The 23,362-nt window shown below is 44.9% G+C and overlaps 1 protein-coding gene across 1 annotated transcript; it reads left to right on the top strand.

Moving 5' to 3' along the window:
* The first annotated feature begins 936 nt into the window (after window positions 1-936).
* PRPF6 (pre-mRNA processing factor 6) lies at window positions 937-22,460 on the top strand. Its single transcript, XM_065032283.1, has 21 exons — window positions 937-1,131; window positions 1,573-1,741; window positions 2,530-2,648; window positions 3,304-3,382; window positions 4,300-4,476; window positions 5,297-5,452; window positions 6,129-6,223; window positions 6,908-7,064; window positions 7,287-7,449; window positions 8,538-8,656; window positions 9,298-9,516; window positions 10,514-10,636; window positions 11,436-11,557; window positions 12,642-12,780; window positions 13,728-13,847; window positions 15,016-15,192; window positions 15,894-16,027; window positions 16,482-16,573; window positions 18,166-18,280; window positions 20,247-20,373; window positions 21,138-22,460. The coding sequence occupies exons 1-21, from the start codon at window positions 1,061-1,063 to the stop codon at window positions 21,288-21,290; spliced, it is 2,826 nt and encodes a 941-aa protein (XP_064888355.1). The 5' UTR covers window positions 937-1,060; the 3' UTR covers window positions 21,291-22,460.
* The last annotated feature ends 902 nt before the right edge of the window (window positions 22,461-23,362 follow it).

Below are 23,362 nucleotides of genomic sequence, written 5' to 3' on the forward strand. Positions count from 1 at the left end.
TTGCACCCCTCTCGCTCCCCCTTGCCCTTGTGGTCCGTGTCCACGAGCCTCTCCCAAGGCACAAGGACCCTTTGGTTTGCTGTCACAGCTGCACATGGATCTCAGGGTCACCCAGAGACTTTGCAAACAGCAGCTTAAGCTTGACACCCCCGGCATGGGCACCGGCCCCGTGCTGCTGGCTGGGGAAACAGAGCAGGAGCCCCTGGGACCTCCTCGGGTCCCCTGGGCCCCTCTCAGGGCTGCTCTGAGCCATCCTCAACAGCTACTTGTTTCATAATAACAATAAAAATAATCACTATAAATTTTAAATGCCGTGATAGCAGAGTTTCAGCATCCTCATCATCTTCATCACCCCAGACATATTCATAATCCTCATCCTCCCCATCCACCAACCCCGACCCGAGCGGCACCCCCACCCCCGCACCGCTGGCTTTGCGTGCCTGACGCACCATCTGCTCCGTTAATTGCGAACGCGAAAGGGGAGGGGTCGCGTTTGTAATTCATCAGCAAAAAGCTCCCGCGTGTTTAACGCCCGCGCGCGGGGTTTCTCGGTTAGTTGCGGGAAATCGGGAGGGCAGCGGGCGAGAACACGCGCGCGGCACGCGCACGCAGATGTGTGCACACGGGTGGGGCGTGTGCACGTGCGCACGTGCACGCAGGTGCGTGTGCAAGTGCCCACACGCGCGTGCGCTCGTGCGTGCATCCCGCCGCGCGTGCCCATGCGAGCGCGTTCGGGCGGCTGCGCGCGCAGACGCGGGCACACGCACACGCGCAGAAGGGAGGGGGTGGGTGGGCGTGTCCCCTCGCGCGCGCAGGTGCGCGGGCAGGTGCCGTCAGGTGCACGCATGCGCGCTCGGCTCGCCGGCACCGCCCTCCTCCGCTGGAGTCCCGCCGCGGCGCCAGGGGGCGCTCTGCTCGCGCCGGGGGAGCGGAAGTTCCGGGTAGCTCCGCCTCGCAGCCCCGTCTGCTCTCGCCGCCGTTTCCGCCGCCGCCGTCTCTCGCCGGCCGCCTCTCGCCGCCTGGGTCCCGGTCACACGTCGCCGCCGCCTTCACCGGCATCATGAACAAGAAGAAGAAGCCGTTCCTGGGCATGCCCGCCCCCCTGGGCTACGTGCCGGGGCTGGGCCGCGGGTGAGGCGCTGCCCGCTCCGGCCGAGGCCTCCCCGGCCCTCAGGCCGCTCCCCGGTGCCCGTTCCGCCCCTCGGACAGGCCCGAGCCCCGCGCGGCTTTTCGGGTGTTATTGACATGAAATGGGTCGCGTATACGCGGGTTTGTGTTTCAATGCGAACCTGGCACTGGGGTTCGCTCCTGGGGCCTCAGACCCGCTGCCTGCGGGGGGTTTGTGTAACCGTGTGTGTATGTGGGACCCGCTGTTTTATAAAGGCTTTCCTATAAAAGGGCATTTCCCCCCTCAGTCCTTACGATGGGTAAGGATGGGGACTGGCCAATGCCGTTCTTGCAAAAGAACGATATCTTTATTGCCTGTTGTATGTAATAATTCCTGCAGAGTGTCTGTGTGACGGGTACTGGGGTTGCGGGTGCTGAGCAGCTCCTCCTGGTTTATCCCCCCAGCGCCACGGGTTTCACCACCCGCTCGGACATCGGTCCCGCCCGAGATGCCAACGACCCCGTGGACGATCGGCACGCGCCGCCAGGGAAGAGGACGGTCGGGGATCAAATGAAAAAGAACCAAACGGCTGATGATGACGATGAAGATTTGAACGACACCAATTACGATGAGGTGATGAGATTTCCGTCATCCCGGAGATGATTTTCCCCAAACTGAAGGGGACTCCTTCATCTCCCTGCTCCCTTTCTCTAAAACCCCATGTTAGTTGAGGTTTCAAGATCAAAATTTCCTTTAGTTTGCTAACAGCACTTCCTTTTTTTCTTTATTTTTTTTTTTTTTTATAAATTAAGACCTCATTAAACATAATGGCAGAGTGATTGCAGATATTTATTGTAGCATTTGTCTGCTTATTGTGGTTTAATTATCTATACAGAGCTCTGAGAGTCTTGGGAGGAAATCCATAAATAAAATATTAATTTTAAGGACTATGGGGAATGTATTTTGTGTTCTCCCACACAAATAAAATCTAAGCTCTTGTGCTTGGACATATATTTGTCTTTATGAGGCCTGCGTAGTCTCTTGTGCTTAAATCCCACTTTTGTTGGTTAAATGGTGTATTATTCTTTTTGTTTGCTTTCAGTAGCTTAAAAAAAAAGTGGTTAATGGAAGAAAATGGCCTTTCTATAGTGGGATCTCATTTATTGCTGAATAGAAGCAATTTTGAAAGAGAAGCAATTTTGAAGCAGCTTTGCTTTTGAAAAACTGGGAGAATAAACACCCGGGTGGCAGAAGAAAGCTGCTGTTGTTGGCAGATGTGTCGTTAGAAGTATTCTGCTCCTGCATTTGCATTGTTCTGGGTGACTGGCTGTAGCAGCAACATAACAGGAGCTTTACACTGAAGATACTGCCTTTTTTCACCCTTTTTTCCTCCTTTTTTCCTCTCTCTCATGAATCTGTAGTTCAATGGTTATGCTGGGAGCCTGTTCTCAAGTGGTCCCTATGAAAAAGATGACGAGGAAGCAGATGCTATATATGCAGCATTGGATAAGAGGATGGATGAACGCAGGAAAGAAAGAAGGTAGGAAAAATTACACCAGTGACATGGGGTCTTTTCTGGTTAGTTTGTGTTTTGGATTTTCTTCTACCTTTCCCATTTTCCGGTTAAGATCTTGTTCTCATCTACTGGGTACCTTTTCAGAAACATACGCAGTTTTTGTTTTAATGCCGTACCCTTGACCCTGCGGCTCCAAGTTCTAAGGATGATGGGTATTTTCCGCAGCTTGTTGTGGTTCAATTGCTTCACTGTAGTTAATTAAGATTCACTGTAGTTAATTAAGATTCACTGTAGTTCATTAAGATGATGTGGGGAGATGCTGAGTGACTGATTTTGACATATCAGGTAATGCACAGCACACTGGAAATTGGTAGAAAAGTCACATAATGCAGGTGTCTTGTAAACTGGTGGGTGTTACTTATGAAACTCACTGCCTGGTCTACAAATAAGAGGACATTGAAGTTCACTTGGTTGGAGACACCTGTTTTTATAGACAATTTTGTCTTACTTGATAAGATATCTCTGTCGTAGATGTTGATAGATAATCTTAGCTTGTAAAAAAGGCTTTTAAAATGTATCTTAGCTCCAATCAAACACCTTTTTCTGTAATATCAACACTTTGTTTAAAGACTTGCTCAGTGTTAGCTTTGAGCATAACCTCAGTTCTCCTTTTCTTAAGGGAACAACGAGAAAAAGAGGAAATCGAAAAATACCGTATGGAACGACCCAAAATTCAGCAGCAGTTCTCAGACTTGAAAGTAAGGAAAAAAAATGTCTAAAATATGACTTTTATCTTTATGACATATGAGAGGTAGATGCATGTTCTGCGTTTCTTTGCTTGAATTTTGTATGGTGGCAAACAAGTATTTCATTTTTGTCCAGATTAGAATGACTTTCTGTTGGATAAATAAGGAATACAAAGTTGGCAGCTGCTGTGCGGGAGATCTTTTTGCTTTGCCGCTCTCTCAAGTATTGCAGTGTAATTTTCAGTCAGTCACAATTGCAGACGGTTTTTAATTAGTCATGCTGATTTAGGTCAGGGCGATGAAGGAATCCACAATGATAAAGCGATATTAATGTTGTCTCTGCTGAGCTCAGAGCTGCGCTCGGTTGGTGGAATTGGGTGTTTATCAGCCACTTTATAGGGATATGGGAGAGCATGGGCATTCTGCCTGTTGCGGATACACAAGGTAGGGAAATTTATGCAAATTTTGGCGCTAGGATTTTGGTTTGTGCTTTATTGTGGCTTCATATCAGTTCCTAAGAAGGTTCTACGCTTCTGTCTTTGAGGGACTGATAGTTTGTTGGCATTGAATTAGTAGTTAAGCAGGATCTCTTGACTCTAAATCTCCTTTTAAATAAAATGTATCGTTTAAGCTATTTTTTAATGATGAGTAATAAAACACTCAATGCTGCAGGCACTGAGATTAATCTGAATATTTGTAGCAATGAATTTAATAGCAAAATTGATTTGTAATCACAGTCTGGGCTCAACCCAGATTCTAATTAAATGCATCCAATTCTTTTGTACATTCAATTAGAAAAATTTCTGGCCCTTGACCTTTAAGTCTTTAAATGATCTTGAGTTCTTTCATGAAAATTAATCTATTAGGGAATAAGTGCAGCTAAAAAGAACAATTTTCTCAATTAATGATGACAACTTGTGTTTGAACAGCGAAAGCTGGCAGAGGTGACAGAGGAGGAGTGGCTGAGCATTCCGGAGGTCGGGGACGCCAGGAACAAGCGTCAGAGGAATCCTCGGTACGAGAAGCTGACTCCTGTCCCTGACAGCTTCTTTGCGAAGCATTTGCAGTCGGGAGAGAATCACACCACGGTGGACCCACGTCAGACGGTGCGTACGCAGCAAACCTGGTGATGATGTGATCTGTGCTTTAAAATTGGAGACGAGGGTTAAACTGTGCATTCAGGACTGGCATTTGGGGGAAAAAAAAATAAGTCTATGTTTGGCCAAAAAACTTGGGTTACTTTGTTAGTTGGTCAAAGGAATAGCCGGATGTTGGATTCCTGTGCTTGCTGGAATCTTTCTTAGGTGCCAGGGAGAGCCTGGTTCTTGTGGTAAAAATGGGAGAAAGTGTTTCTTTTCCTTTTCTCTTGCTGTAAATTGGTAACAATGAGTTTTCTTGAGCAGAATCAATCTCTGTTTCTGTTATAACAACATTTTGCAAAAATGGTACAGAAAATCAAGTTCAGATTCCCGTAATGGTTTGCTCAACCCTGGAGCAATTGGGTTAAAATTATTTGCCTTATGGTCAAGTGAAAATTAAGTAATTTATCTTGTTGCTGTGTGGCCACAGGCTCCTATGGTCACACGGTTCCAGGAGGAGCGGACTGGCCCTGCGTTGGCACCAGATGTCCATGGCACTTCTTTGAAGATATTCTTATTTACATGTGCTAAGTTTAGATGCTCATGCTCAAATTTTTCCCTTAGTTTCACTGACTTGACTAGATTTGCACAGTTACCTACAGGTTTACAAAGCCTGCATGAGAAATGTCTTGTGATTAAGGGGAGATGCCATTTCTGAGATATCTGTGGGATTTTGGCATCTCTGCCCTGTAGCTGTTGCAGAAGAGCAGGTCAGCCAACAGCCTGTATTAGTTTTGAACTCTAAGCAGAGTTTTTAGGAGTGTATTTCTCTTGCTCTTGTTTTTAGCAATTTGGTGGATTGAATACCCCGTATCCAGGCGGCTTGAATACTCCGTACCCAGGAGGAATGACGCCAGGCTTGATGACACCTGGGACAGGTGAATTGGATATGAGGAAGATTGGCCAAGCCAGGAACACCTTGATGGACATGAGGCTGAGCCAGGTAAGGATGCTGGAAAGGAGCTGTACCAGGTTTGCCAGGGATGGTGCTGTGCTGCTGTTTAGGACCTGGTTTTAGAAAAGTCTTCTTTTGGGTGTTGGAGAGAAGAAATATCTTGGCTATGTCTGAAACAATTTTGCACTCTTCCTCAAATCTTGTGCCCTCTACACTCATAGAATTTCCTGAGAAATAGGTTTGTCCCTGAAAGTCTTGGGTCATTATGGCAGGACAGACTGCCCTTTTACACCAGAGAGGGACTTTAGACAAATAGCACCAGTAGTTTTACCAAGGGAACCATTAAAATGCTGAAAAATACTACTTTGAAGTCGGTGACTTCTGTTCTTTTTCGTTGATTTTTCCCATAAAAATATGCTTTTAAACTAAAAAGATGGGCTTTAGCTGACAGGGCTTGCAAGACTTTGGTGACTGAAAACCAAGCTGCTTGTTTTCTGGGTTTTCAGTGGTACTAAATATTTTAGCATCCACCACAGTTGTGTAGTTTAGAAGTGGAAAAAAAGCTAATGAGCAAGGCTTTGTGTTTTGCTCCTTCCTTGGTTTTGGTGACAGACAAATACCTAGCGGATTTTTGTGCAGCAGCAGCGGCTTTTCCAGTCTTTAATGTGCACAGACAGTGGGGCTGTGAATGGGCGTTTCAGTAGTGCTGGCTTGGCTTTCCCAGGTGTCGGACTCTGTGAGCGGCCAGACTGTAGTGGACCCGAAAGGATATTTGACAGACTTGAATTCGATGATTCCCACACACGGAGGAGATATCAAGTAAGTTTAAGAAGGATTAACTGATTTATCCTCTTAGTAACGGCTGCTATCCTGCATATAAATGGAAATCTGAGCAGCTGGCTTTCCGCTAGCATTTAATTTGTAAATATGCTAGGTGAGGTTTTGAGGATGAATTATTTTAACATGGGATCTACTGTAGTCTTTCAACTGATGTTTTTAGGATCTGACCTGGCTGCATGAATTGTGGGGGTTGTTTCTGTTCTGTCTCTGGACTAACACAGCAGAGTGAGGGCAGTGTGTGGCTGCCTGCCAGCCAGGAAATAACCTCATTGGTTGTACCGCTGTACTGCTGATTTTGGCTTGATTGAGGACCTCTGAAAATCTCTTTAATCTGAAGCTCGATGCCTGTTTCATAAAGAATTGCCGTTTAAGTCAAAGTGGTATGTTCAAATGTTCATGCTAATACTTATTAGCTTTCAACTGCAAGTACCTAGCTGTAATTCCTAAAAATCTTACTGAAATACTTAATGGGTTTTCACTGTAATCTCGCTGTGTTAGTGTATATTTGTAAGCTTGTTTTGGTTGTATATAATTCGTGTGAGATCACAGTGACGTGCATCTGGGCATGGCTGTGAAGAACTGACTGTAAAGTACTTACTGATGCAGGGAGTTGTTCGCTAGCATGCTGAAATTTTTCCTTGCCTGCTTTTCCTCCTCGTTTAGTGATATCAAGAAAGCCCGTTTGCTCCTGAAGTCTGTACGAGAGACCAATCCTCATCATCCGCCGGCCTGGATTGCATCTGCCCGGCTGGAGGAGGTCACCGGCAAACTCCAAGTGGCTCGAAACCTCATCATGAAAGGAACAGAGATGTGCCCCAAGGTCAGAATCGTTTTGCATCCCTGCTGATCCTTGCAGGACGGTAGTAAAAGGTTGTGGTTACAAGCAGCAGCGTCTCTGTTAAGCTTCTGTCAGGCTGTACCTGATAGAGCTTCACTGTCTGCAATATTAAAAGGACATGTACTTAGCTAGAAACTCGAGTTTTAAGTTCCTGCTCACATCCCTCTCTTGATGCAAAGGAAGATGGTTTCTTTTTCCTGACAGAGTGAAGATGTTTGGTTAGAAGCTGCTCGGCTTCAGCCTGGGGACACAGCCAAGGCTGTTGTGGCCCAAGCTGTTCGGCACCTTCCACAGTCTGTCCGGATTTATATAAGAGCAGCGGAGCTGGAGACAGATATCCGTGCGAAGAAACGCGTCCTTAGGAAAGGTAAGAGAACAAGGTTTTTGAGTCTCCCTCTGCTTATATTGCATTGTAAGTTGTTCAAGATCTGTCTGTAAGTTTAAGGGCTGCTTTTTTTTTTTTCCTCATCCTTGGTGAAAATACAGTTTTTGATAATGTGTGCCTTCATGGTGGAACTTGCTGTTGTGTCAAAGAGTAGAACTGTTGAAGTATCTGTAAAACAGCAGAAAGCTGCTGTTACTGAGCAATTGCAAAATTACGTTTTGCTCATCAAAACCAGTTCCACCTTGGTCAAAGATTGAGAGGTAGATCAAAGCAATTAAAAATGTTACTCTGAAAGTAAATGAGTATTTTACCTGTTGCTTTATGATACATTTTAGAAAAAATCGTGGACTTTGTCTTGGGTTCCAGCTTCTCCATAACTGGTTAGATACTGCAGTGATTCCTGCTGGAGGAGCTTTAGAGACCTCAGAGTTCTTGTATAGTTGAGCCTGGGGGCCTGAGGTTTTGCTGTAGTGTAGCAATTTCCATGTTCTTGACAAACAGCTTTTCTCTGTGGTACTTAGCTACAACCTTACGTCTTTTGTTGTATTGCATTTGATGGGTTTTCTTCTGTTGTGGAATTACTGTATTTTCCAAACAGTATTACCTCGTAACAGTGGTTTGTTGTGTTGTCTTGAACCCAAGTCTTCACAGGTTTGTGGCATTAATTCTTTGATTACTTGAAGTTACTCTGTCAGTAGAGATTAGATCCTTCATGACTGCTGAATTATATAAATTACCTTGTGACTTTAATCTAGAGAGGGAAAAGGGTCTGGATTTTACTGCATCTCTCTGAAGCAGTCCGCACTGTTGAATGGTCGGCTTCAAAGGGACAGTTTCAACATCTAAGGAACAAGGTTGTGGTATTGCTTAGTATTTAAGATGTTCCTTTTTTATAAAAGGAGAGCTCATTGTTGAAACAAGAGCTAATATGAGTACAGTTCCCTCTCTTTCATCTTTCAGGACTTTTCATCTGTAGTAGGACAAAACCTTTAATACATCACCTTAAAAAAATACAGTTCTCTTTGGTAAACTGCCTTGTCATGCTTGACATAATTGTTTTGCCTCTCCAGCCCTTGAGCATGTTCCAAATTCGGTGCGTTTGTGGAAAGCAGCCGTGGAGTTAGAAGAACCTGAGGACGCCAGGATCATGCTGAGTCGGGCCGTGGAGTGCTGTCCCACTAGTGTGGAAGTAGGTCCAAAAATTAAAATAAAGCAACCCCTTACACAGCACTTTAGGCTGGCAGTAGAGCTTTGAAAACAAAAGGCAGGGTGAGTGCAGGATGAGTTTTCTATCACGTACTTTATGCCACAACAAGATGGATGTGGTGAGTAGTGGACTGTGCTTTTTTTTTTCCTCCAGAATTGTTTGGTGGTCATTATATGCCTCATTTTCCTATGTAATTGTTACGTTAGTTACACCAGCGTACCGCTGTGCCTGCTGTGGTCAATTAGCCATGTTTGTGTTCATGTTTAGTGCCTCAACAATTGTGAAAACAAGTATACATATGGCCTGGGGAATCTAAAAGTTGCTAGTTGCTGAAACGCTGAACCAGAGTGTAATATTCAGCTGTTTAAAAGGTGGTATGGACAGAAAATATGAAATGCAGCAGCGCAGCAAACAGTGATGATATCTTGAAATGATTAGGATTGAGCTTTAAGGACAGCAGTAGGCTCTGTTTCTGCTCTTCCTCCAGTGCTTACACAACTGGAGGACAATTGCCAACTAGTAGCAAAGAGCATAAAGCTGCTTATCTCTGGGCTGACACCGCCGTGCGGCGGCATTGTCATCTCCTTGTTCTGATCTCAAATACGTCTTTTGTTCCTCCGCAGCTGTGGCTTGCGTTGGCAAGACTGGAGACATATGAGAATGCTCGTAAAGTCCTTAACAAAGCCCGTGAGAATATCCCAACGGATCGTCACATCTGGATTACTGCTGCCAAGCTGGAGGAAGCCAATGGAAACACCCAGATGGTGGAGAAAATCATTGACAGAGCCATCACGTCTCTTAGGGCCAACGGTGTGGAAATCAACAGAGAGCAATGGATACAGGTATTTCCTTGGTGTCAGGTGGACACCCAGATGTTCTGTTTTGAAGGCTCCTGATCCCAGATATTGTAGGGTAGAGGAATTTTGCAGTAGGCCTATCAGTGGAGATTCTTGTGAAGATACAAGAGGTGAGACTAAAAAGCCGAGGGGAGTCAAGGCCACAGTTCAGGGAGACCCTGGAGTGGTGTTGTGTGTGGGGCATTTTAAACCAGTTTACTACTAAGATCGCTTACAGTGGGTCAAGGCAGCAAAATGTTCTTAGCACACTGCTTAAAAGAGTATTGATAGTATTTAATATTAAACAGATATCCTTGTTAACATCTGAAAGTGTTATAACTTTATAGCAGTAAAACAATTAAAGGTTAATTTCTGCTTGTGTTTAAAAAAAAACAGCACAAGCTCTACATCATTGTCTTCTCGAGTTCCTTTTCAGTACTAGAACTGTTCCGTTTCTGTTATCTGAGCAGAGATCCTTTTAACAAGTTTAAGCAAGACATGCTTGGCTTTTCAAAAGCTTTGGATGTCAGAAAATGCCACTTTTCCATATATGCTCCGGTGAGACACCCTTTGCACCTCTAACTTAACAGTGGTTGTATTAATTTAAATTTAGTTATTACTTAACCCTTATTTAGACTTAGTAATCAACTGACAGCTGAAAAAAGTCAGCAGCTTTGATGTTACAATTATTTCTTCTCAACTTGCGTTTTTTTCATTGGCCCAGACTGGGGCAGATCAGTGGAGCTATAAGAGGAGACTTTCCAGGCTGTTCAGTGGATGCAGTTGACAGGTTTTGTTTCTTAACCAAAAGATTGATTGATTCTGTATCCATCTATAGCACCTTCTTTATGGGTTGGGCTCACTGGTTAGTGTCAAGATATGTTTGAGTAATAAGATATTGTTAATGTGGCCGTGACCCACAATGTCTCTCTGTTTGCCACTGTGGAATGTAAATTCTCTTGCCGATCTCTCCAAATGAGCAGGGGTTTACTCTTGTTTCTAGGATGCTGAGGAATGTGATAAAGCTGGAAGCGTGGCCACGTGCCAGGCAATCATGCGAGCGGTGATTGGGATTGGGATTGAGGAAGAGGATCGGAAACACACCTGGATGGAAGATGCAGACAGTGTATGTCCAGCTGTGATGTGGGATTCTTTTTATTTTTAATTGGGGGAAATGGACCTGGACTTGGGGAATGATATCTTTTATCAGTGAAAGCGGATGTGATTCCCACACCACCTGCCCACATTTCCCCAGTCTGCTTCTTGGGAGGTTATTGTATTGTGGAGATTTGTTTTAAGATTTGAATTTTTACTCAGCAAAAAAGTTGGACTTGTGCTGGATTGTTTGCTGGTTTTGGTGGCTTTATTGTTTTGTTTTACTGTGTGTGTAGCTTTGATTGAGGTCTGTTTAAAGGAACTGGGAGTTGAGTTTCAAGGTGTAAACGTTGTAGCTCAAGAGTTAACATAAGACTGGACGGGGGAGTGGGTAAAAGTTTTACCAGGCTTTCTTTGCTTTAGGGGAGTAGTTTGAACATGCACTGAAAACTAAATTATATTTCAGCATGAGAAATACCCACTTCATTGGCCTTGGATTGGGCTCACAGCAGCAGGGGCATATGCTGTGGCGCTTATAGTTTTGCCTGTAAAAAATCAAATGAAGTGCAAACAGGAGAGTATTTACAATCCTCACTAATGTTTCAAGCTGGCCTGTGTGTCAGTCCCAGTGATTCTTGTGTTCTGATAGATGCTTGAAACTTTCCTCCCTTTTTCCTTTTTAAAAGCTGATGGTAACTGTTCTGTGCAATCCCCCAATGCATGTGTTACTCAGTTGCTGAACTCTGTGTTAAATTTTGTATGTCGTTTCTTTTTGCACCTGATTTCATCAGAGCCCTAAACTGACCGAGTCCTGATGTGCTTTTCCTTAGTGCGTTGCTCACAATGCTCTGGAGTGTGCCCGAGCAATTTATGCTTATGCCTTGCAAGTTTTCCCGAGCAAGAAGAGCGTGTGGCTGCGAGCAGCGTACTTCGAAAAGAACCATGGAACGAGGTATGTGAGCTGAGTAATCCTTGGGTGGTAGACTGGGGAGGAGGAAAAGCTGCAAGGTGATCCCTGAAGTTACATGTTGCACATGCAGAGTTAGTTCAGCTGCTGGAAACTCACTGGCATTGTGTGCAGGTCTGACCTTCGTTATTGTTGTGGTTAGAACAGCTTTGGTTTTTATGAAGTCATAAAATGTTTTCTGGCAATATGGATTAGTTGGTTGAAATAGATATAAATAGGCAAGGTAGAGACAGACATCCTTGAGAGGCATTTCTAGAAAAAAATGGGAGCACAAATCACCTAGAAATAGAGCACGTGTTTTATTTCGTTTTTATAGATAAACTACTTTGTTGCTGAAGTTGTTTGAGCAACTCTGGCATTTTCTGATTAAACATATCACGTGCTGTATTAAGATAGGTGTGATACTGTCACAGCTCAGGCCTCTTACATCAAGGTTTATTCACAAAGTTTTACACATCTAAAACTTTCTGCCCAAAGCATAGAATAAAGCAAACAGTCTGTGCAACAGACCACTTATGCCTGGAATCAGCCTTATTAACGCCAACAAAGTGGAAGTGACCACAGATGCTGAGTTCTGCCCCCTTCAAGCCTTTTTTTTTTAATAAGTATGTCTTTGCTTTTGATGTTTTCCCATGTTTCCCAGTGGTGGCTGTTTTTTATCCCCTTGTTCTTCCTGAAAAGTATATTTTCCAGAGGAGGAAACAAATTTCAATAAGATCAAGCCAGCTTCATCTAATAATTCTGAAAAACTTCCTGTCTCGGTTTCTGCCGAGGTTTGTTGAGAAAAGAATGGCTCTTTCCAAGACAAATGAGCTGTTTGTGTGCAAGGTCTTTCCGCAGAGGCTGTCAAACAAAGGTGTCTGAACAATGAGCCGTTTGTGGAGTCCTGATTTCAGCACCCTTGTGAAAAAAGACCCCACCCTTTCCGTGTTATGAAACAGCTTCTCAAGGTTTACAACGTTGGACTTTGCAACAGTATTTATAGCATTGAGTGATAGTGGAGATGGTGGGTGAGAGCTCGCCTTTGGCAGCGTTTCGAGCTATTCTAACTTGCTCTTTCTTGTCTCAGAGAATCCTTGGAGGCTCTTTTGCAGAGAGCGGTTGCTCACTGTCCCAAAGCAGAAGTGCTGTGGCTCATGGGGGCCAAATCCAAGTGGCTGGCGGGAGATGTGCCGGCCGCCCGGAGCATTTTGGCCTTGGCGTTCCAGGTGGGTATGTTAGACTTGTGTGAAGTACAGCTAGTAAAGAACACAGAGCAGGCTGCTACTGTCAACACCTGATTCCTGCTGCCTTTCAAAACCATGAGAGGCTTCTGCTGTTCTTTGATTGTTTTATGTGGCAGATGTTCTCCTGTAAAATGGCAGCAAGCTGGAAGTGAGAGTGTGTTACTGCTCTTTTAGTCGAACCACACCAGGGGCTGAGTTTGCAAACTGGGGCTCCCACCAACTCTAGTCATGGATCGGGATCCCCTTGTGTTGAATTGTCTGTCTCCTCAGCAAAAAGCACAGTGTTCTGCCCTAATTAATGAGGTTACTGTGTTACTTGTGGCTGCAATCCAACCCACCCATCCACAGCACAATGAAGTGAATTGTCTGCTGGATGCTGAAAGACAGACCAGCATGGTTCTAACACTGGGAATGAGGCTTAAAAGCTGAGTGATAGCAAAACTAAATGGCAGGTCTTTTCAAGATATTTACTTCCTAAATGTTTTCTGGGTGTATTTTGTTACCATCCTGAAGACTTGACATGGTTGCCACTGAAATGATTTTTATTAGAGAAGTTTCACAGACCTCAGTTGGGAATTCAAACTTCAGTTGTTTTGCTCAGGGATAATAAAATGAGGGTCTCATGGCAGACCCTATGATCTTCTCAGTATTTAAACTGAAAGTTCAGAAGATCAAGCATTAATGCTTTTCAACAATTGAGAAGCATCCAACTTCTAAACTGGCATATATCTTTGTGTTGTGCATCTGTTTTGGAGAATTTCTATAAACTTCAAAGGTCAAAAGAAGATTGGGAGGAGCTTGAACAGAAAAAAAAAACCCTAGTGTGGATTGACAAAGCTCTGATTTCAATTTTAATCTGGATCAAACGAAGGGTTCAATCTGCTGTTGATTCACTGTATGCATTTGGCTGTCATTTTATGTTCACACAGGCCAACCCCAACAGCGAGGAGATCTGGCTGGCTGCTGTCAAGCTCGAGTCGGAAAACAATGAATACGAAAGAGCGAGGAGGCTGCTGGCCAAAGCTCGCAGCAGCGCTCCCACTGCTCGGGTGAGGCTGTGCGCAGGGTGGGGGGCCCTGACCTCTCATCCTCGGGGGAGTTGGGGTGGAAGGAGAAGTTCCTTCAGTCCTGCGGCCACGGGGACTGACCAGCTGGCTCCCTGCCATCGCCTTTTTGCTGTAGTGCTTCTCCAGCAAATTGCGACACAAAATCGTGGCATGATGGGAAAAAAAAAGGGCTAAGATCAAGTGAAGGGTTTTGAGTTTTTTACATAAATGGCAAAAGTCAGGAAATTCCCAGTTTACAGCTGTTTGTATGGTGTTCCTGTTGCATAAAGGCATGTCTTGGGAAAAAAAAAAAAGAGAGAAAATGCTTTCACAGAAGAGTCGTGCTTACTGTGCTAAAGACAGCTCTGGTTGAGTTTCTTGTTTAAAGTTACACTCTTGTGTTTATCTCGAGAGTTACTCCTGGTATGATAAATGTTGTTGATTTTCAGCTGTTCATACAGAAGCATTTTAACTCATCCAAGTAAAAGAAAATCAGTTTGGTGTCTGTCCCTTGTCCGGCCCCTCCCAATTTGTGCTTCATCCTCGATCTTTTAAACTCTCCTCTTCCTCTTTTGTCAGCCAGGGAGCTTCTCTCCAGCTGGGGCTGAAGCTCCGCCCGCAGACTTGATGCTTCTCCTGCAAAGTTATGGTGGGGGGGAGTTTGGGAAAGAGGAGGGCAGGGATCAAAGAGGAGTGAAACAGCTGTCGGGCTAGAATGTGTTTCTCACAGCTGTAACTTCCATGTGTAGCTGAAAGACACTTGGGGACAGGAGAGTAAATGTGAGAGTTTGTAAGTAGCAGGACAACAGTTGCAACTTGAAGCCATAAATAAGAGTGGGTGGTCTTGGTAGCTGGGATGTAAGGAGATCAGGTTGTGCTGGTGAAGCAGCTCAAGTGTGCTAATTGGTTCTCCTCAAAGTTATGCTCTTTGTACAAATATTACACAAATGTCAACTCTCTGCTAATAGGGGGGATACACGTTGACCATACTGTGCCAACTCCTTTCATATATGCGTTTACCTTTCTCTTTGTTATTTGTTTGTTCCCACTATAATTTAACCCTGGTATTATTTTGTTTTTTCTATTTTATTTCAAACTCTAGCTAACTGCCCTGATGGAGTAACGGTTTTTTAATGGCCGCTAGTGATAAACAGCTCTGGTTTGTTCTCAGGTCTTCATGAAGTCTGTGAAGTTAGAATGGGTGCTTGGGAACATCGCTGCGGCCCAGGAGCTTTGTGAGGAAGCCCTGAAGCACTACGAGGACTTCCCCAAGCTCTGGATGATGAAAGGACAAATTGAGGAACAAAAAGAGCTGGTAGAGAAAGCCCGGGAGGCTTATAATCAAGGGGTAAGATGTATGTTATTGCAAGTTTACTTTGTGCTTCTGGTGCACAGAGATTTCTGTCTTTGGATCAAAATGGAGAGGGCTCTGCCCCAGGCTAACTGAAGAGGTGATTTCTGTCATTGGTTAAAACAATAACAACACAAAACAAAATTAGGTCCTTGAAATAAGCCACAGGAATTTATCTTATCCTGTATCCACATGCAACATTCACTTTCTTGCTTGAGAGAGGTTGCTGTGTGCTTGACTCCTCACTGGTGGGGAAAAAAGTCATTGCACAATTGTTCTCAAAGACCTGTGAAGACTAAAATTAAAACTCTTAAAATAAAAGCTGATATCCTAATGACTTCCCTGCCTTCAAGGGCAGTCTATTTCCTGCACGCTTCGCTGCAGTTTGGGTGTGTAGAAGAGCCCTCCATCTCCAGATGGAGCACAAATTGTAGGTATATTGTTAAGGGAGGTGTATTATTTTTCCCTTGCTGCTGGGATAGCTCAGTCATGGTTGATGCACCAAACTGGTTTGGATGTAGGAGAAACTTCTGTGCTGTGAGACCAACCAGGAGAAATCTGAGTGATGTAATCAACCTGATCTCCCTTCTAAACTCTCCGGGAGCATATAGGGAAGGAAATTCTTTTCTATAGGTGTCATAATAGGTTTTTTTTTTTTCAAATCTATATATAACCATACTTTTTTCTACTTTAACCAGTTGAAAAAGTGCCCCCACTCCATCCCCCTGTGGCTTTTGCTGTCCAGGCTGGAGGAGAAGGTTGGGCAGCTGACCAGAGCAAGAGCCATCTTGGAAAAGTCTCGCCTGAAGAATCCGAAGAATCCGGATCTCTGGTGAGTTGTGTGGGAATGAAATTAATTTGGGCTACAAAGCCGATGTGTTGTTCAGGCCAGCAATTTTACATCTTCTCAGCCATTTGAGCCTGAAACTGATGACTGTGCCCATCCTAGAGCTTTTTCTGGTCTAACAACTTCTGAATACCAAAATGCTTTAGTGATCCTGACTTGTTTTTGGCTCTGATGGTAGTTGTAGTGCATCGAGGCTGAAACCCCAGGGGTCTTTCATTTCTGTTATAGTCCCTTTTTTCAGGTTTTTGATCTAGGCCATTGTAGAATAAAGGTAATGTTCATTTTTAGAGGGAGAGGCATGGGGGATGTCAGTCACCTTCACATATTCAGGATGCGGGCAAACATTTGCAATTTCCAGTGACCTTCATGTGATCGCTGTTTGTTTCTGCACAGTGAATACGTGGTCCTAAATATCATCACTGAGTCTCTTCCTTACCAGGTTGGAGTCGGTGCGATTAGAGTATAGAGCTGGGCTAAAGAACATTGCAAATACTCTGATGGCCAAGGCGTTGCAAGAATGCCCCAATTCAGGTGAGCTGGGTCTCATTTCTATCTTAAACACGGTTGTTTTGCCCAGTTGATAAAGGCACGTGTCTTTCCAAGATGTTCTTTCTGACCAGATCTCAAAATACTATATTTTGGAGAGGTGTAAATCATCCTTCTGCAATGAAACATTGAGGATCTTTGTGAATAATCCCAGTTGCTTTGTGCTGTCTCACACCAGAGGCCTCACAGGTTGGAGCTGGTTCCATTTTGCTGCAGTATCCAGTATATTATTGGGTCTGTGGTCCACAGTTTGTTCCCAGGTTTCCAGGGAAAGCATCTTGAGTATGGGTGGGTTTTCTCTGAAGCTGGTAGAAGTCTGCCAAGGTTTCCAATTGAAGAAAGACTCGCGAGTGTTTGTAGTTAGGAAGTTCAGTGGAAAAATAATGGGTTTTTTATTTTGCCTGTCTCACTGGTGTGCTGCTGGCCATAGGAGACTTCCCATCATTGGTTTGCCTGCCCTGCACTGACTGTGTGCTGAATAACTTGTGCTGGCAGCAAAGTTCAGTTGCAGTCATGATTAGAGGATCCTGTAGCATAAATGTTTAGTCCTGTTTTTTTATTATCTTAACTCATTTAAGAAAAAGCAAATAGGTCATATAATGTAAGTCAATTGGTTCTAACCAGCACTGGAAACATTCGCCTCTTGGGATGGGAGGAGAAAGTGCAGAATGCTTCCCTATTTTTTGGCAGAATTGTGGGAAGACTTAATTGTTTAAACATGTCGGCATCTTTGGAGAGAAGATGTCACATTACTACAAAATGTAGTAGTCTACTGCAGGGCAAGGCTTTTTAGCTTGTCTTCAGGCTGGAGTTTGAAAGGTGTTTAACTGGTGTCTGCTAAAGTCCCACTGAAATAATTGGAAATGAAGTGACTTTAATGAAATGATAAACTCATTGCAGGCTGCTCACCATGTGAGCGGGTCAACAAAGCAATACCACCCAGGTCCCACTTTGCTTTGGGAATGACCTAATGCTTAATGAGTGTTTGCCATCACGGGCTTTTTTATAGAAGCTGCCTGTTGCTATGGAAATGGGCAGCAGGATCTCAGTTTTTGTTTAAATAAAATCGCTTCCAACTCTGTCTTAAAACTCTATGAACCAGAATAAAAGCCTGCAGGAATTAGCTTGTTGGACACCTACAGTCATGTAAACCAGAGATTTACGTCTGTCGATTTGCTGAATTGATTCCCGGTTGCTTATGGCTGGTGTAAGCAAGCTGCACAGAGAGTAAAATTGAAATATAATGGTGCTTGTGCTGTCAGCAGGCCTGAAAATAGAGACCTGAAAAATGTGGTTTGACTGTATATATAAAGAGCCAGCTTGTCATGTCTCATCTGAAAAGCACGAGCGCTGGAGCTGCAGCGGGGTTATGGTACAGAGTCGCTCAGAACTGAAAGGCCAGCTAAAAATTCAGGGTACTGAAGGAAGTATCCATGCAGAACGAGCGATCTGGGATGAGGCTGGGGCATGAATAACCACCAGGCTGCTTGTGTTCGAGAGCACTGGTCTGATGGCGGGATGGAGGGGGTTAATCTTGGAAATAACACTAAACCATCTTCCTACTTGACTTGATTAAGGAATCCTGTGGTCAGAGGCGATTTTCCTTGAAGCGCGACCGCAACGAAAGACCAAGAGTGTGGATGCTCTCAAGAAGTGTGAACATGACCCACATGTCCTGCTGGCTGTGGCCAAGTGAGTTCCTGTGCTTGATGTAGTAAAAATACCCGTTTTTTTGTGTGTGGCTGCGTCCACGATGAAACACTGAGCTCAAGCACGACTGCGTGATTCTGGCTGCAGCAGCTCTAATAAGCCCCAAAGCAAGTAACGGCTCTCCAGCTGTCTCCTAGTAACTGTGCAAATCTCTCCCTTGCTGCAAAGCAGGGGATGTCAGCCTGCCCTCCAGCTCTTCTGCTGGGTCTGGGACTGCGGCACAGACAACAATACATTTGCACAGAGCCCTTTTCCAAAGCTGGGGGTTGGCACTCTGAAAGTTTCTTACCGTGCTGTCCGTTGATGAGGATTTCAGCGCGCTTTCAGCTGAGGCAGGCTTAGTTACATTTTATAGGAAATGTTTTAAGTCCTTGTCAAAGTAGAGACAGTTTTTGCTGGTTGTTTTTCAATTTTTATGGGGTCAACTGTGTATTCTTCATCTTTTCTCTCTATCCTAGATTGTCAGATTTTCTAAATCCTGAGCTCAATTCTGTGCTGTTGCAGTCCTCTTCCCTCCTGAATTTGTTATGTCAGTTCTCTTCAGTTGTGGCTCTTCCTGGAGCACAGAGTACCAGCCACACTGAAGTTTGCTTCTCTGAAACAGGAGGATAATCTACTAGAAATTGTCTTCTTGTCTAAATTGAGTCGTGAGGCTTCCAGTGATGAAAAACGCTATTAAAATTGACTCGTGCCACATCCTTTCTGATGTGTGAACGGCTCCACAGCAGTCGTGATTGGAACAAACTTTTCTTCCTTGGTGAATACCAGAAGAGGTTAATGCAGGAAGCATGTTGCCCCAACAGTTGCCCAATTCTTTCACAACTCTTTTTTATAAGCCAAAGAAAACTGTAGGATACACTCCAGTGGCTGCGACGCTGGGTCCTGCCAGATAATGACAGCTGGCTTGTTCTGCTTCAGCAGCAAGTGAGAAAAATGTTAACTTTTGCTTTAGGGAAACTGCTCCCAGGCCTCTTCCGGAGCAGCCTTGGGCAGTTTAACAGCTAATCCCATCACAATTTGCGATACCCTCGTGTCACACATCTGTGAAAAACTTTTGTTAAATATGTTGTTGGAAATGGCCACTACTTGCAGGTGTTGAGCCTCTGCTATTGTTGCTCGTGCTCTTTTAAATCACAGTTTATTTAACACAGAACAATCAAGAGTATTATAGGGCTTAAAAACAATCACATAAGCTGTATAATTTTATGACTGGCTAAGCTCTTTATGAGGGATGGCTGTCTGATGTGATAAAGACCTTAGTAGTTCAATGAACTCTTTAATGCACAGGAAACTGTTGGCTCGGCTGGTGAATTACTGGGGAGAAATTTCAGAATTCACAAGTACCTTTATGAGATGGCAGGAATTGGGCTGGGATTTGAGCGTGAAAGGTTATCTGCTCACCTTTCCTTGTAAAGCGGAGCTGAGAGAATAGGTCTGCGTGCTTCATGGATCTGAACCTGTGACTGCGCACAGCCGTGGCTCCAGGAACATGCCTGCAATTGCAGCTTTGAGAAGTTAAATATTGAACTGTTAGATGCTCAAAGCAACTTGAAATATTAAGAAATTGGAGGAGGGGAGATAGATGTAGGTTTGTGATCTGTCTCTGGCTACACCAGATTTGGAATAGCAAAATTAAGCAACTGAGTAAGCAAAGATTGAGCTCAGAGAATAACTAACACTTCCCTTCTCAGAGTGTCTGTCTTTTCCTGGGCCTAACTGAACCTGCCTCTCTGGGAAGAGTGGCGAGGAAGCTGTGGATCTTCCTTTTGGTCCTTCTGTGCCTCAGCCCTTCCCAGGAGAATAACAGTCAGCAGATGCCTCCAAAATCTGTTAATTCCTTCTTGGGAGAGCAAAAAGTTGAAATATCTGTAGAGCTGGAGTGCTTGCAGATTGTCAGGTTCCTCTAAAGAGAAGCTGGTTTGTTGACTCGCTCTTGGTTTTTTAACAGGCTGTTCTGGAGTGAGCGTAAAATAACCAAGGCCCGAGAATGGTTCCACCGAACAGTGAAGATAGACTCGGACCTGGGGGATGCCTGGGCTTTCTTTTACAAATTTGAGCTCCAGCACGGCACGGAGGTGAGTGTGCGCGGGGGGCAGGGGAGGGCGGCAGGAGTCCCTTGTTGGGCTCGGGTGCCCAGACCTGAGGTTGCTGCAGCGCTGGCTCACAGATGAGACTACGGCTGTCACACCTGGTCGTGGATGAGCATGAACAGGCCTGTGCGGTGGTTTTTGAAAGGCTCTGTCATCAGCTGAGCTGTCATTCAGGCTGCTTTGCTGTCCGCAGTCATGCTAGTTCATGCAAAAATCTCTGAAATCAATCTTTCTTCTGTGAAACACAAGCACGCTCATAGGTTTTCCTGTAGTTGTGATGCTGGGTTTGTGTAACTCGTCCTGTTTCTTCACAAGTGTCGAGTACAGCTGGCACGTGAACACAGCCGGAGGAACAGTCTGTTCTAATCTCTTATGGCAGTTTTTACTGCCCGATATTACTGAAATGATGGGAGTGTTTATCTCCTGACTTCAGAGAGACCTCTCGCTTCACAGATCTTGTGCAGGTGATAATGCACAGGCAGGTTCTCCTGCAGTTTCTCCGGTGTAGCCCAAACTTGCTTGACTGTAATTCTACCACTTTGTTCAGCAAGGCAGGAGAGTTGCTGCCACTGAATTTTGACTCAAGCTTCCATGTTGCCTTTAAAACAAACACAAAACAAAACAGAACACCTACCATAAGCTTTGGAAGAATGTTTGAATCAGGGAGGGGATTGTTAAACTTTTGGCTCTGTGCTGGAACAAACCAGGACATTAAGAGGCTTGCAAACTGTCATTTTTCCTCCTCGTAGGAACAACAAGAAGAGGTGAGGAAGCGCTGTGAGAACGCTGAACCCCGCCATGGAGAGCTCTGGTGTGACGTCTCCAAGGACATACAGAATTGGCAGAAAAAGATTGGAGAGATCCTCGTGCTTGTGGCAGCCAAGCTTAAAAATACCTTCTAGAGCGGCCTGGCTTCAGCTGCGTTAGTCGCCTCTGTAGGACTGGTCTGCTTTCCCGCTTGCGGTGTGTTCGCCCTTCCGGTGCCACAGGTCCTGGAGAACAGGAGAGCGGTGGTGATACAAAACATCTTTCTTCCAAAAGGAAAAGCTGCTTCCTTCTCTTCCCGGTGATATCGCTCGTGGCTCACACAATGTGGTCATCAGCTCCTGCGCCACATCTCAGCCTCGTCGCTGGTGTCACGTAGGAGAGACGAGCAGCCTTGTGAGGCTCCCTCAGCCTTTTCAGTTTGATGCCTGAGTCCCCTGTGTAAATACGAGCTTTAATGAATGCTTGTAGGGAGTCTGACATTGAGCAGTTCTCTGTTTCCTTCCCCAGCATGCATTCCCATCCTGTCCTGTCCCCCTTCGTGCAGTTTTAGTGTTTGGCCTCTGATGCTGGTGTGTTGCTGTTTGAACACACCGAATGTCCTCGGGGGAGCTGTGAGGAGCTCGGCTGGGGACGGCTGGCAGAGGCCTCCCCTGGTTTACTTTTTTGCTTGTGGCTTTTTTGCCACAGCCTGGTTTAGCTTGGTCTCCTCTTCTGGCAAACAGCAGCACAGCTCCCAAGCATTCCTGGAACCTGAGCAGATAGTGCATTTTGTGAAATTCAAGAGCATATTTTTAGAGATTTTTGTTCCTCAGTTTTTAAGTGTATATAGTATAACCTTATTCTTTTAGGTGTCTGATTTCATTAAGCACCTTAAGCACAGTGGTATTTTAAAGTAACAAGGCAAAATCCAGCAATCCCTGAAAGCCCCTTTGAAGGAATAACCTTTATTTAGAGTCGCTGAGAAACTGCACTTTTACAGGAGCAGCTGCTTTCAGTTGGGATGTTTGGACAACCCTCTTCCAGGGCAGAGGGAAAAAAGCAAATCCACAGATGAAAAGTTTTGTGTTTGGGACCCTTTATAAGCTGTCTTCAATTTTCTACACTTGTGATCTGTATGATTTTGACTCCAAAAAACCTGACTTTCTTGTGATCTTTGAATGAAAAGCTGTAATGTCTTACACATTAGCGAAAGTAGCCAGGTCTGTGTGTGCGCGTTATATAATGTATTTAGTTGGAGGAGAAAACCCGTTATCACTTGTTTGGACAATATGTATACAATACAGCTTGGTTTTTTTGTTTCCTTATGTTCTCTTTGAATGTCATCTTGCCTTTTGACTCTGGGAAGAGTGAGTCTGATAGCAGAAACCCTCCAACTTATCAGGCTCCCACCACTCTGGGAATGGATCTGCCAGTGGTGGTTACACCACATTGTGCTGCAGCCTTTTGCCAAAAAGGATGAGAAGCCTTTTTTTTTAAAACTGAAGCAGAAACAGTTGGTCTTGGAGCAAAAGCCTGTTTTTCTTTGGGTTTCTGATGGAAACTCTTGTGCTTTCTCTTGAGTAGCTGGTGAAAGTTTGTGAAGCTGCGTTTTCAGTAAGGAGGGTGTAGATCACGGATGGCCCGTGGAATTAGAGTTTCCCAAAGGTGAGTGAGAGGTGTTGGGGGTTGAGTGGCTCTTGCTCAGAGTTCCTGTGGCATCACCAGTGTCCTTCCTGTATGTACGTTACACCAAGGGCAAGGGGGGAATTTGGGGAGGAGAATGGAGGCGTTGGTCTGTTGTGGAGAGTGTGGACGTGTTGGAAGGGAATGTGGCTGGGCAAGGATTTCAAGGCAGAAATTGCTGTGGCACGTCCAGCACGGTGAAGCTCTGGGGCGAGCTGGGTGCTGGTGGGACATAAATTCCTCTGCCCTGCAGTGCTCTGGTTTGGTGGCTGTGGAGCTGAGATGGGGAAGGGCGGTTGGAACCACAGTGTCCTGACTTTTCTCACTGGAGAGATTCCCGACTTGTGTCTGGAGCATCTCCCTCGCACCAAATCCTGCGTGTGTGCCTGCTGATGGGGTTCCGTGTGCTTCCCCTGCACCTGTGGTGGCACCGTGTGCCTTAAGGATTGGTTGGGAAGGGCCGCGCAAGAGCCCTGGGGTTGAGAAAACACACAGGAACGACTGACTGGGGGAGTTGTTTCTTGTTGGGGGGAGTGAGAGAAGT

The sequence above is a fragment of the Columba livia genome, chromosome 16, assembly GCF_036013475.1.
Source record: "Columba livia isolate bColLiv1 breed racing homer chromosome 16, bColLiv1.pat.W.v2, whole genome shotgun sequence".
Lineage (NCBI taxonomy): Eukaryota > Metazoa > Chordata > Aves > Columbiformes > Columbidae > Columba > Columba livia.

What these genes read in the sequence shown, in the direction of transcription:
- PRPF6 (XM_065032283.1), top strand. Translation starts at nt 1,061, where the DNA reads ATGAACAAGAAGAAGAAGCCGTTCCTGGGCATGCCCGCCCCCCTGGGC. An exon ending in GTGCCGGGGCTGGGCCGCGG is followed by an intron (nt 1,132 to 1,572) that starts GTGAGGCGCTGC and finishes TTATCCCCCCAG; the next exon opens with CGCCACGGGTTTCACCACCC. An exon ending in GTCCTGCTGGCTGTGGCCAA is followed by an intron (nt 18,281 to 20,246) that starts GTGAGTTCCTGT and finishes GTTTTTTAACAG; the next exon opens with GCTGTTCTGGAGTGAGCGTA.